This window comes from Galeopterus variegatus, unplaced genomic scaffold, assembly GCF_000696425.1.
Source record: "Galeopterus variegatus unplaced genomic scaffold, G_variegatus-3.0.2 Scaffold2774, whole genome shotgun sequence".
NCBI lineage: Eukaryota > Metazoa > Chordata > Mammalia > Dermoptera > Cynocephalidae > Galeopterus > Galeopterus variegatus.
Window position 1 is genome coordinate 59,688 of NW_007728885.1, and position 12,499 is coordinate 72,186.

At 36.0% G+C, this 12,499-nt stretch overlaps 1 protein-coding gene across 1 annotated transcript; it reads right to left on the minus strand.

The window, feature by feature from the left end:
* Positions 1-11,296: 11,296 nt before the first annotated feature.
* Positions 11,297-12,301, minus strand: LOC103598900 (taste receptor type 2 member 38). Its single transcript, XM_008582963.1, has one exon. The coding sequence runs from the start codon at positions 12,299-12,301 to the stop codon at positions 11,297-11,299; it is 1,005 nt and encodes a 334-aa protein (XP_008581185.1).
* Positions 12,302-12,499: the final 198 nt, after the last annotated feature.

Consider the following 12,499-nt stretch of genomic DNA (forward strand, 5'->3'; position numbering starts at 1 on the left):
TTCCCTCCCTCCCTCCCTCCTTTCCTCCTCTTTCTTTCTCTCCTTCCCTCCCTCTCTCTCTCCATCTCTCCCTTCCTTGCTTTCTTTCTTTGTAGTATTTTTCTTTACTTCTTAAAAATATTGTGATAAAATACACCAAACAAAATTTAGCATCTTAACCATTGTTAAGTGTACAGTTCAGTCATATTAAATACCTTCATAATGTCGTGCAACCATCAGCACCATCCATCTCCATGACTCTTTTCATCTTGTGAAATGGAAACTGTACCAACTAAACAATAACTCTCCATTCCCCCCTACCCCGAGCCCCTGACAACCGCCACTCTACTTTCTGCCTCTATGATTTTGACTACTCTGAGTACCTCATATAAGTGGAATCACACAGTATTTGTCTTTTGTGTCTGGCTTATTACACTTAGCATAATGTTCTCAAAGTTCATCCATGTTGTAACATATTACAGAATTTTCTTCCTTTTTAGTGCCGAATAATATTTCATTGTATGCATATACCACATTTTGCTTATCCGTTCATTGTCAATAGGTAGTTTGGTTGCTTCCACATTTTAGCTATTGTGGATAATGATACTATAAACATGGGTATACAAATAATCACTTTGAGACTCTTCTTTCAGTTCTTTTGGATATATACCTAGAAGTTGAATTGCTAGAGTATATGGTAATTCTATTTTTAACTTTTTGAAGAACCACCTACTGTTTTCCATTTTACAGCTGTACCATTTTACATTCCCACCAACATGCACAATGGTTCTTCACATCCTTATCAACGCTTGTTATTTTCTGATTTTTTTTTAACAGTAGCCATCTTAAGGCATTGTGGTTTTGATTTGTATTTCCCTAATGCTTGGTGATGTTGAGTGTCTTTTGATGGACTTATTAGCCATTTGTATCTCTTCTTTGGAGAAATGTCTATTCAAGTTCTTTTCCCATTTTACGACTGGGTTGTTTGTTTTTTTGTTGTTGAGTTTTAGGAGTTCTGCATGTGTTCTGTATATAAATCCTTTATCAAATATGTTTTGATGGACTTATTAGCCATTTGTATCTCTTCTTTGGAGAAATGTCTATTCAAGTTCTTTGCCTATTTTACGACTGGGTTGTTTGTTTTTTTGTTGTTGAGTTTAAGGAGTTCTGCATGTGTTCTGAATATAAATCCTTTATCAAATATATGATTTGAAAAAAATTTTCCCATTCTGTGGGCTGCATGTTTACTCTGTTGATAGTGCCTATTGATGCACACAATTTTAAAGGTTTTGTGAAATCCAGTTTGTCTCTTTTTTCTCTTTTGTTGCCTGTGCCTTTGGTGTTATATGGAAGAAATCATTGTGAAATCTAATGTTGTGAAGTTTTTCCCATTTTTCTTCTAAGAGTTTTGTTGTTTTAGGTCTTGCATTTAGGTCTTTGATCCATTTTGAGTTAATTTTTGTATAGGGTGGTAGGTAAGGGTCCAACTTCATTCTTTTGCATGCAGATATGCAGTTTTCCCAGCAACATTTGTTGAAAAGAATGTCCTTTCCCAATTGAATTGTCTTGGACCCTTGTCCAAAAATCATTGACCATATATGTGACAGTTTATTTCTGGGCTCTCTTTTCTGTTTCACATGGTCTGTATGTCAGTCTTTATACCAGTACCATACTGTTTTGATTACTGTAGCTTTGTAGCAAGTTTTAAAATCAAGAATTGTGAGACCTCTAGCTTTGTTCTTTTTAAAGATTGTTTTGGCCATATGGGGTCCCTTGGTATTCCATATAAATTTTACTATTTTTTTTCTATTTCTGCAAAAAACATCATTGAGATTTTAATAGCAATTGCATTGAATCTGTAGATAGCTTTGAGTAGCATTCACATTTTAACAGTATGAAGTCTTCCAATACATGAGCATGGAATGAGCTTCCATTTGTTTATGTCTTCTTTGATTTCTTATGGCAGCTTTTGTAGTTTTCACTGTACAAGTCTTTCACTTCTTTGGTTAATTCCTAAATATTTTATTCTTTTTGATACTATTGTGAATGGAATTGTTTTCATAATTTCATCTTCAGATTGTTCAGATTTTTATGTGGTGACTATGTATCCTGCAACATTACTAACTTCATTTATTTGTTTTAACAGTCTTTGGTGGGTGCTTCAGAGTTTTCTATATATAAGTTCATGTCATCTGCAAACAAGGACAATTTTACTTTTGCCTCTCTGGTTTAGATGTCTTTTATTTTGTTTTCTTGCCTCATTGCTCTTGCTAGGACTTCCAGGACTATGCTGACTAGAAGTGGTGAGAGTGAGCTTCCTTGTCTTGTTTCTAATCTTAGAGGAAAAGCTTTCAGACTTTTACCACTGATATGATGTTCAGTGTGGGATTTTTTTGTGTGTTCTTTTTGAGACTGGCCGCACTGTGCTCAGCCAGTGAGCGCACCGGTGGCCATCCCTATATAGGATCCGAACCCGCGGGAGGAGCTCCCAGTGCAGCACTCTCCCGAGTGCGCCACGGGCTTGGCCCAGTGTGGGATTTTTATACATGGATTTTCCTTATGTTGAAGTAGTCTCTTTCTATTCATAGAGTGTTTAGTGTTTTTATTATGAAAGGGTGTTGAATTTCATCAAATGCTTTTTCTGTATCAACTGAGATGATCATGTGATTTGTCCTTTATTCTGTCAGTGTGATTTATTATATTGATTGATTATCACATATTGAATCTCCCTTGCCCCCCAGGAGTAACCCTCACTTGTTGCTGAATTCATTGTGCTGGCATTTTGTCAAGAAGCTTTGCAATAAAGTTCATAAGGGATACTGATCCGTTCCTTTCTTTTCTTTTTGTGTCTTTGTCTGACTTTGGTATCAGGATAATGCTGCCCTCATAGAAAGTATTCCCTTCTTTTCAACTTTTTGGAAAAGTTTAAGGAGGATTGGTAACAGTTCTTTAAATGCCTGGTAAAATTCACAAGTAGAGCCATTAGGTCCAGGGCTTTCCTTCATTAGAAATTTTTGATTACTGACTCAATATCCTTACTAGTTATATGTCTCTTTAGATTTTCTATCTCTATGTAATTTAGTCCTGGTAGGTTTTGAGTTTCTAGAAATTTGTCCATTTAATGTATGCTATTTAATTTATTGTCATACAGTTATTTATAATACTGTCATAATTCTTTTTATTTCAGTTGAATCAGTAGTTGATGTCCCCACTTTTATTTCTGATTTTAGTAATTTGAGGTTTTTGACTTTTTTTGTCTTAGTGCATTTAGCTAAAGTTTGTCAATTTTTTTGATATTTTTCAAAGAACTGCCATTTGGTTTCACTGATTTTCTCTACTGTTTTTCTATTCTCTGCTCTAATCTTCTTTATTTCCTTCCATCTGCTAGCTTTGGGGTTAGTTTGTTCTTCTTTGTCTGCTTCCTTAAGTTGTAAATCTAAGTTGTTGATTTGAGATCTTTTTTGTTTTTTAATGTAAACATTTATAGCTATAAATTTCCCCCTGAGCATTGCTTTCACTGCATCCCATAAGTTTTAGTATGTTGTGTTTTCATTTTCGTTTTCTCATTTCCCTTGTGGTTTCTTCTTTGATTAATTGGTTGTTTAATAGTGTATTTTTTAATTTCCACAATTTTGTAAATTTCCCAGCTTTTCTTCTGTTGTTGATTTCTAACTTCACACCATTGTGGGCAGAGAAGATACTTAGTTTGATATTTACCTTTTTAAATCTATTGAGACTTAATCTGTAGTCTGATATATTTTCATATCCTGAAAAATTTCTCATGAGCATTTGAGAAAAATGTGTATAATGTTTTTGTTGAATAGTGTGTTCTGTACATATCTGTTAAATTTAGTTGGTTTATTGTTTTAAGTCCTCTATTTGTTTTGATGTTGTTTGCTTTTTTGTATGTGTTGTGTTGTTTGTTTGTTTTTTGTGGCTGGCCAATTTGGAGATCTGAGCTTTGTTTCCTTACTTATCTTCTTTCAGTCTAGTTCTTCTATCCATAATTGAAAGAGGGGTTTTGATGTCTCCAACTATTAATGTAAAATGAAATGTAATTAATGTAAAAGAGAAATGTCCATTTTTCTCCTCAACTTTATTAGTTTTTGCTTTATATATTTTGATGATCTCATTAAGTACATAAATGTTTGTAATTTTAATATCTTCTTGCTGTATTCAAACTTTCATTAATTTATAATGTTCTTTATCTCTCGTAAATTTTCCTGATTTAAAGTCTATTTTGTCTGATATTATTATAGCCACGTCAGCTCTCTTTTGGTTATTATTTGCATGGAATATCCTTTTCCATTCATTCACTTTCAACTGGTTTATGTCTGTGGATCTAAAGTGAGTCTATTGTAGACAACACATAGTTGGATCATGTGTTTTTATTCATTCTTCCAATGTCTGTCTTTTGATTAGAGAATTTAATCCATTTACATTTGAAGTAAATACTTATACAGAGGGACTTACTTCTATCATTTTGCTATTTGCTTTCTACGTGCATTACAGCTTATTGTCCCTTATTTCCTGTATTACTGTCCTTTTTCTGTGTTTAATTAATTTCTGTAGTGAAATATTTATATTCCTTTCTCATTTCCTTTTGTGTATATTCTATAGCCATTTTGTGATTGTGTGTGTGTGTGTGTGTGTTTGTCTTGGGTATTACACTTAACATCTTAAAATTATAACACCCTAGTTTGAATTTAAACCAATTTGACTTCAATAACATACAAAAACTGGTGCCTTGCAGCTCAGCCCCCACCCCTTTCAGTTGTTGATGTCACAGAATTACATTCTTATATATTTTAGGCCCCCAAATGATGAAAGAATAATTCTTTAAATGCATTAGTTTTTTAAATCATGTAGAAAATAAAAAAGTGAAGTTATAAAATGTTGTTACAATGTTACTAGTTTTTATAGTTGCCCATGTATTGACCTTTATTGAGATCTTTATTTCTTTATACAACTTCATATTACTACCTAGTGTTCTTTCATTTCACCTTGCTGGACTCTCTTAAGCATTTCTTGCAAGGGAGATCTAGTAATAATGAACACTCTCAGCTTATTTTGTTTAAGTGTATAGTTTCAAAGAATCTACATACAGCCACTAAAACTAACACATTAATTAAGGAAAATTGTGGGATACATGGTTAATATACAAAAATCAATTGCATTTTTATATACTGGCAGCAAATAATTGGATAAAATTCTAAATAATCTTACATACAATAACATTGTAAAACATTAAATACTTAGAAATAATTTTTATCAAAATACCTCTACACTAAAACCTACAAAACATTTCTGAGAGAAATTAAAGACAAATAAATAGTCTTTAGGCTGTTCTATATATAGGATCATATCATCTGCAAACAGGGACAGCTTAACTTCATCTTTTCCAATCTGGTTGCCCTTTATTTCCTTCTCTTCTCTGATTGCTCTGGCTAATAATTCCAAAACCATTTTGAATAGGAGTGGAAGAGTGAGCATCCTTGTCTTGTTCCTGTTCTTAAGGGAAAAGCTTTCAACTTTTCCCCAGTAAGGATGATATTGGCAGTGGGTTTGTCATATATGGCTTTAATTGTGCTGAGATACTGTCCTTCTATACCCAGTTTATAGAGAGTCTTTATCATGAACAAATGTTGGATTTTGTCAAATGGGCTTTCAGCATCTATAGAGAAGAACATATGATTTTTATCTTTGATAAAAAATTTCAGCAAAGTTGCAGGATACAAAATCAACACACAAAATCAGTAGTATTTCCATACTCTGACAATGAACTAGTGGAAAAAGAAGTAAAAAAGCTAGCCCATTTACAATAGTAACCCCAAAAATAAAATACCTAGGAATGAAGTTAACCAAGGATGTGAAAAATCTCTATGATGAGAACTACAAACCACTGTTGAGAGAAATTAAAGAGGACACAAGAAGATGGAAAGATATCCCATGCTCTTGGATTAGAAAAATTAACATTGTGAAAGTGTCCATACTACCCAAAGTGATCTACAGATTCAATGCAATCCCCATCAAAATTCCAATACCATGTTTTTCAAAACTGGAAAAAACAATCTAACATTCATATGGAGTAACAAAAGACCATGAATACCTAAAGCAATCCTGAGCAAAAAGAAAAAAATAAAGCCAGAGCTATAACACTACCTGACTTTAAACTATACTGCAAATCTATAGTAACCAAAACAGCATGGTACTGGCATAAAAACAGACACATGGACCAATGGAACAGTATAGAGAATCCAGAAATCAATCCATACACCTACAGCCATCCGACCTTTGATAAGAACACCAAGTCTACACACTGGGGAAGAGACTGCTTCTTCAGCAAATAGTGCTGGGAATATTGGATGTTCATACGTAGGAGAATGAAATTAGACCCATACATCTCACCATATACCAAAATCAACTGAAAATGGATTAAATAATTAAATATACATCTTCAAACAATCAAATTCCTTAAAGAAATATAAGGAAAACACTCCAGGAAGTAAGATTGGGTACAGACTTCATGAATACGACCCCAAAAGCACAGGCAACAAAGGAAAAATAAACAAATGGGATTATAACAAACTAAAAAGCTTACACATAGCAAAAGAAATAATTAACAGTGCAAAAAGACAACCAACAGAGTGGGAAAAAATATTTGGAAAACATACATCTGACAAAGGATTAATATCCAGATTATACAAGGAACTCAAACAACTTTACAGCAGAAAACCAAGTAACCCAATTAAAAAATGGGCAAAGGAGCTGAATAAGTATTTCTGAAAGGAAGATATACAAATGGCCAGCAGACATATGAAAAAATGCTCAACATCACTCATCATTCGGGAAATGCAAATCAAAACCACTTTGAGATACCATCTCACTCCAGTTAGGATGGCTAATATCCAAAAGCCTGAGAATGGTAACTGCTGGCAAGGATGCGGAGAAAAAGGAACCTTCCTACATTGCTGGTGGGACGGTAAAATGGTGCAGCCTTTATGGAAAATGGTATGGAGGTTCCTCAAACAATTATAGGTAGATCCACCATATGACCCAGCTATTCCACTGCTGGGTATATACCCAGAGGAATGGAAATCATCTTGTTGAAGGGTACCTGCAGTCTCATGTTTACTGCAGTGCTATTTACAATAGCAAAGAGTTAGAACCAGCTCAAATGTCCATCATCAGATGAATGAATAAGGAAAATATGGTATATCTACACAAAATGGAATACTACTCTACTATAAAAAAAATGTGAAATACTACCATTTGCAGCAACATGGATGGACTTAGAGAAAATTATTTTAAGTGAAATAAGCCAGGTACAGAAAGGGAAACACCACACGTTCTCACTTATTTGTGGGAGCTAATAAAAAATAAATAAATAAATATACAAACAAATAAATTGGGGGGGGGAGAAGACAACAATCACAACAATTCCTTGAACTTGTTAAGACAAGTGAACAGATATGATGTTGATATGCAGTGGAGGTGGGTGAGGGAGGGTAGAAGGGAGGAATTGGTAGAGAGACATGAAAATCAACTACATTGTACATTGATCAGTTAAAATTAAAAAAGACTTAAATAAATAAATATATCGGGTTCAGAGATTGTCTGACTGAATACTTTTAAGAAGTCAGTTCTCTTTAAACTGATATCTAAATTCAACACAATAACAATTAAAATACCAAAAGGCTTTATATATGTGTGTAAAGAAAAGTAAATTTGGAAGGCTCACAATATCTGGTTTCAAAACCTACTATTAAGCTAGAGTAATCAAGAAAGTGAGGTATTGCTTAAACACTAGACAAATAGATCAATAGGAGACAATGTAGAGACCAGAAGAGATCCATGCATACATAGTCATATGACTTTGGACAAGGGTGTCAAGTCAATCCAATGAGGAAACAAAAGTCTTCAACAAATGATACTGCAATGCCTGGATATACATATGGAAAAAATAAAGTGCAACCCTACTTAATACAACACACAACCATTAATTCAAGATGAATTATAGTCCCAAACATAAAAGTGAAAACTATAGGAATTCTAAAGGAAATCATAAGAGAATATTTTTGCATTTTAGAGGCAGGCAGGTATTTTTATGGGGCACACAAAAAACACAAACATTAAAGAAAAAAATAACAATTTGATTTTTATTAAAATTTCTGCTCATCAACAGACTATTAGGAAAATGAAAAGGCAAACCATAGTTTGGGTTAAAATTTTCACGATAGATACATCAGACAAAACATTGTATCCAGAATACATATATATATATATATATATTCACATACATATACAATTCAATAAGTCTTACAAATGAATAAGAAAAGGACAACTCGATATAAAACTATGAATTGTGTATGTAAATGAGTTGTATAAGAACATATATGCATAAATGTACACAAACATACAAATCCTACAAATCAATAATAAAAGCCAACTCAATATGAAAATGGACAATTAAAGCAAGTAGTTACTTTACAACAGAAGATATACAAATGGCCAAGAAGCGCATGGAAAGGTGAAAAGTTGCTCCCTATCATTAGTTATCAGGGAAATGCAAATTAACCCCCCCCAAAAGATACTATTTCACCCCCACTAGAATGGCCAAAATTAAAAAGACTGACAACCTCAAATGTTGGGGAGAATGTGGAACAACTCCCCCATATTGCTGATGGGAGCATAAATTTAGATTCATTTTGGAAAACTCTTATGCAGTTTCTTATAACGTTAAATGTACATCAACTTGATGACACAGTATTCACCTAAGAGAAACAAAAACTATGACCGCAAAAAGATGGATTCAAGAATATTTATAGAAGTTTTATTCTTAATAAGTCCCAAATTGTAAACAGTGCGAGTATTTATCAACAGAAAATGGATAAACAAGTTGTGGCTCGTACAATATGATGGATAAATATCAAAAATATACTATTAAAAATAAAGCCATGGAAAAAAGCAAATGAAAAGGTGCTCCACATTATATGTCCTCAGAGAAATGCAAATTAAAACAAGATACCTATTAGAGTGGCCAAAATCCAGAACACTGACAACATCAAATGCTGGTGAGCATGTGGAAAAACAGAAACTCTCATTTACTGCTGCTGGGAATGCAAAATGGTAAGCCACCTTGGAAGACAGTTTGGCAGTTTCTTACAAAATTAAACATACCCTTACTACAGGAGCCATCATTTGATATTTACCCAAAGGAGTTTCATGTCCATGCAAAACCTATACATGGTGTGTACAGCAGATTTTTGGAAGCCCTTCAGTAGGTGAGTGGATAAACTATGATACATCCAGACAATGGAATATTTTCAGTACTAAAAAGAACTGAGCTATCAAGCCATGAAAATATATCGAGAAACCTTAAATGCATATTAGTAAGTGAAAAAAGACAATCTGAAAAGGCTACATGCTGTGTGACTTCAATTATATTACATTATGGAAAAGGCAAAACTATGGAGACAGTAAAACGATCAGTGGTTTCCTGGAGCTGGAGGAGGGAGAGGTGCATGAATAGTCAGAACTCGGAGGATTTTTAACGCTCTGCATGATACTGCAATGGTGAATATATGTCATTATATGTTTGTCCAAACCCACTGAATGCACAACACTAAGCGTGAACCCTAATTTAAACTCTGTATTTTGGGTGATTGTGATGTGTGAATGCAGGTTCATCAAGAGTAACAAATATACCCCAAGTTGGTGGGAGATGTTGATAATGGGGGAGGCTATGTGTGTGTAGGGGGCAGGGGTTCTATGGGATATCTCTGTGGCTTTCTCTCCACTTTTCTGTGAACCTAAAACTGCTCTAAAAAAATAAAGTCTTGAAAAGAAAGTGCCATGGAGAACAGTAAGAAGGGAGACCTGTCCAGAGAGAGCTTATACCCAAAGAGAGAAAGCAAAATAAGAAGGGACGTCCTCTACTTCTTTTATGATAATATTCTTCCAAGTCCTCTAGGGGAAAGTAAAATTAGAAGTCCATGATGCAGTTTGGTGGGAATGTTACATCATCCAGCTTGAGTAAAAGGGCATCTAGAACAGTGGTGCCTGACATTGGTTGCATCCTGGAATCATCTGAGAGCATTAAGAAAAAATAACACCTGAGTTCCATCTCCAAAGATTTGACTTCATTGGCCTAGTATGTAGCCTGGGCATTGAGACTTTAAAATGCTCCTTAATTTTAGTGTACAGCCAAGAACAAGGACCACTGCCTTTGCGGGAAGCCTAGGACAACTTTGCTGTCCACCAAGGAAAGGAAGTCAGATAAAGTTGCAAATATTGAATTTGAGGTGAAGATGCTAGTTTGGGAAAACTGAAAGGAAGACTTGAATCTATCAAGACCAAGTGCCCTAGAGGAGGAAGCTGTTCTCTGGCAGCACCCACAGCTGGATGCAGGCCTCGGTGGCCAATTTGCCATGACTCTGAAACCTGTCAGCATTTAAGTGTCTGGTGTACCTTTTCTCTCCTGAGTCTTATACGACTTGATTTGAGGAAAGCCTTCTTGGCTAGGTTCCTATGCAGGGAGACAGAGAATGTTGAATCTCTCCAAACATATATTTGTCTAGGCTATTTTCGCAGGTTCCTCAAGTAGGTTGACCAAAGCTTGGTACCAGGCAAAGCACCGTCATCAGAGGCAAAGCCAGCGCAGTCAGATGCCACAGCGCTCTGGTACCCAGGGAACCTGCTGGGCAAAAGCTACCTCTCTTCTTCTCTCATGATAAAGCAGGGTTGAAGTACATTTCTGAATCTGTATTTTCAGGCAAAATGACCCCTAACATCTGGTCCCATAAGAGTTTTAACGTAGTACCTCATGAAGCTGAAATTATGACGTAATTATTTTTCTAAGTTTGTCTTTTTTATCTATGTTGCCATGAAGATCATGCAGTTTGAAGAGGAATTATATAATTGCCATAGTAGTGAATATTTTCAAATATGATTCTAGCACTGGTTTTGAGAAAGAGGTTTAGCAATCACATTAAAAGCCAATCATATTATCTTGGGGTTTAGATATTATTTCAGAAGAGGTGATTTCTCATAGGTTGACTCATGCCAAGCAATAACAAACTGCAGTATACGATTTGCACTGAATACCTCCTCTATTTTTTTCATCTTATCAAAACAAACCTACGGCACCAACACCGTTATTCTTGCCTAGGTCATGTATAGAACTTTAATTACTTTATTCTTCTACAGCTGAGTCCATTGATGTAAAGTGGAGATATTTTTAGTTATGTTTTACAGAAGAAATTGGAAGGCTTCATGAAGAATCAGAGGTGTATTTATGAAGAACCCATTTCTGTTCTCAGCAAAGTGTCCTGGGATCTGCCTTGTGGTCTGTCTTTACCTTTAGGTTGCTCTGAGCCCAGAGTAGAACGGTCTCCACAGCTCTCCTCAACTTGGCATTGCTTGAGATCAGGACGGCTGCATGTCCAGATGGACAAGCTGCCATTGTGCCCACACAAACCATGACCCCGATCTTGTTGTGGCACAGCATCAGTAAAGGCACTGAGGTGAGGGCAGCACAGAAGGACACCACGTAGAAGCAGAGAAAGGAGACAAGTGATTTGAGGGCTCTGATGTGGGCCTCCAGGCTGGGGTCACAAGAGTCTCTGGTTTGGGACTTCATTGTCCTCATATGCCTCCCTAGGGAGACGATCAGCACCCCAGAAGAAACCAGAAAAAATAGGAAAGGGGGGATAGACACCAGATTGCAGAAGACAAAGGGATAAAAGAAATCGAGTTTTGCAATTTGCAAATCAAGTCCCGTATTGTTGTTATTCATGAATAATAAAGCTGTGGCTGTGAAGTGAGATCTGTTGAAAAAATCCCACAAACAGAGGACACTGCAGATGCAGGAGAAAAGACTAGCACCCAGGAGCATCTGGGGGACCTTCCTGGAGATCCAGCTGGCCAAGAAGAGCAGGAGGGTGTGTGAGAAACGGACAATCTTGGAGCAATAGAGGAGACTGAGGCAGGTGGCCATCCAGAGGCTGGCTTGGTTTGTGATCATCCAGAGCACGATGATGATTTGGTAGCTGTAGCTCAGCGGGGTTTTCGTCTGCTGGAAGAGGGTAAGCTGGATGGCATTCAGAAATAGCAGCCCATGCAGGAAAAGCCGGGTGACGCTGAGACACAGCAGCACAAGATCACAGTTGCTCAGTGGCTGCCTCTTTACCATGTCCCAAAAATTCACCAAGAAAATGAAGGCATTGGCTAAGATCCCCACAGCAAACTCTAGGACTGAAAGGAACAGAAATGCACACTTGACTTCATAGGACACCGTCAAGGCGGGAGTCAGAGTCCACATGTTTCTTCTCTAGTTGGCAAATCTACTTAAGACTCAGATACCGCCCAGTGGAGAAGGCTGAGGGTATATTCTGAGCCACAATCTTTCCTTCACAAAGCATATAGATCTATTTTGCCCTAGATCTATTCTAAAGTATGTCCGTAAAAAGTTCTGCCAGGAAACTTAGACGGATGTTGCTTTAGAATCTCTCAGATAGAC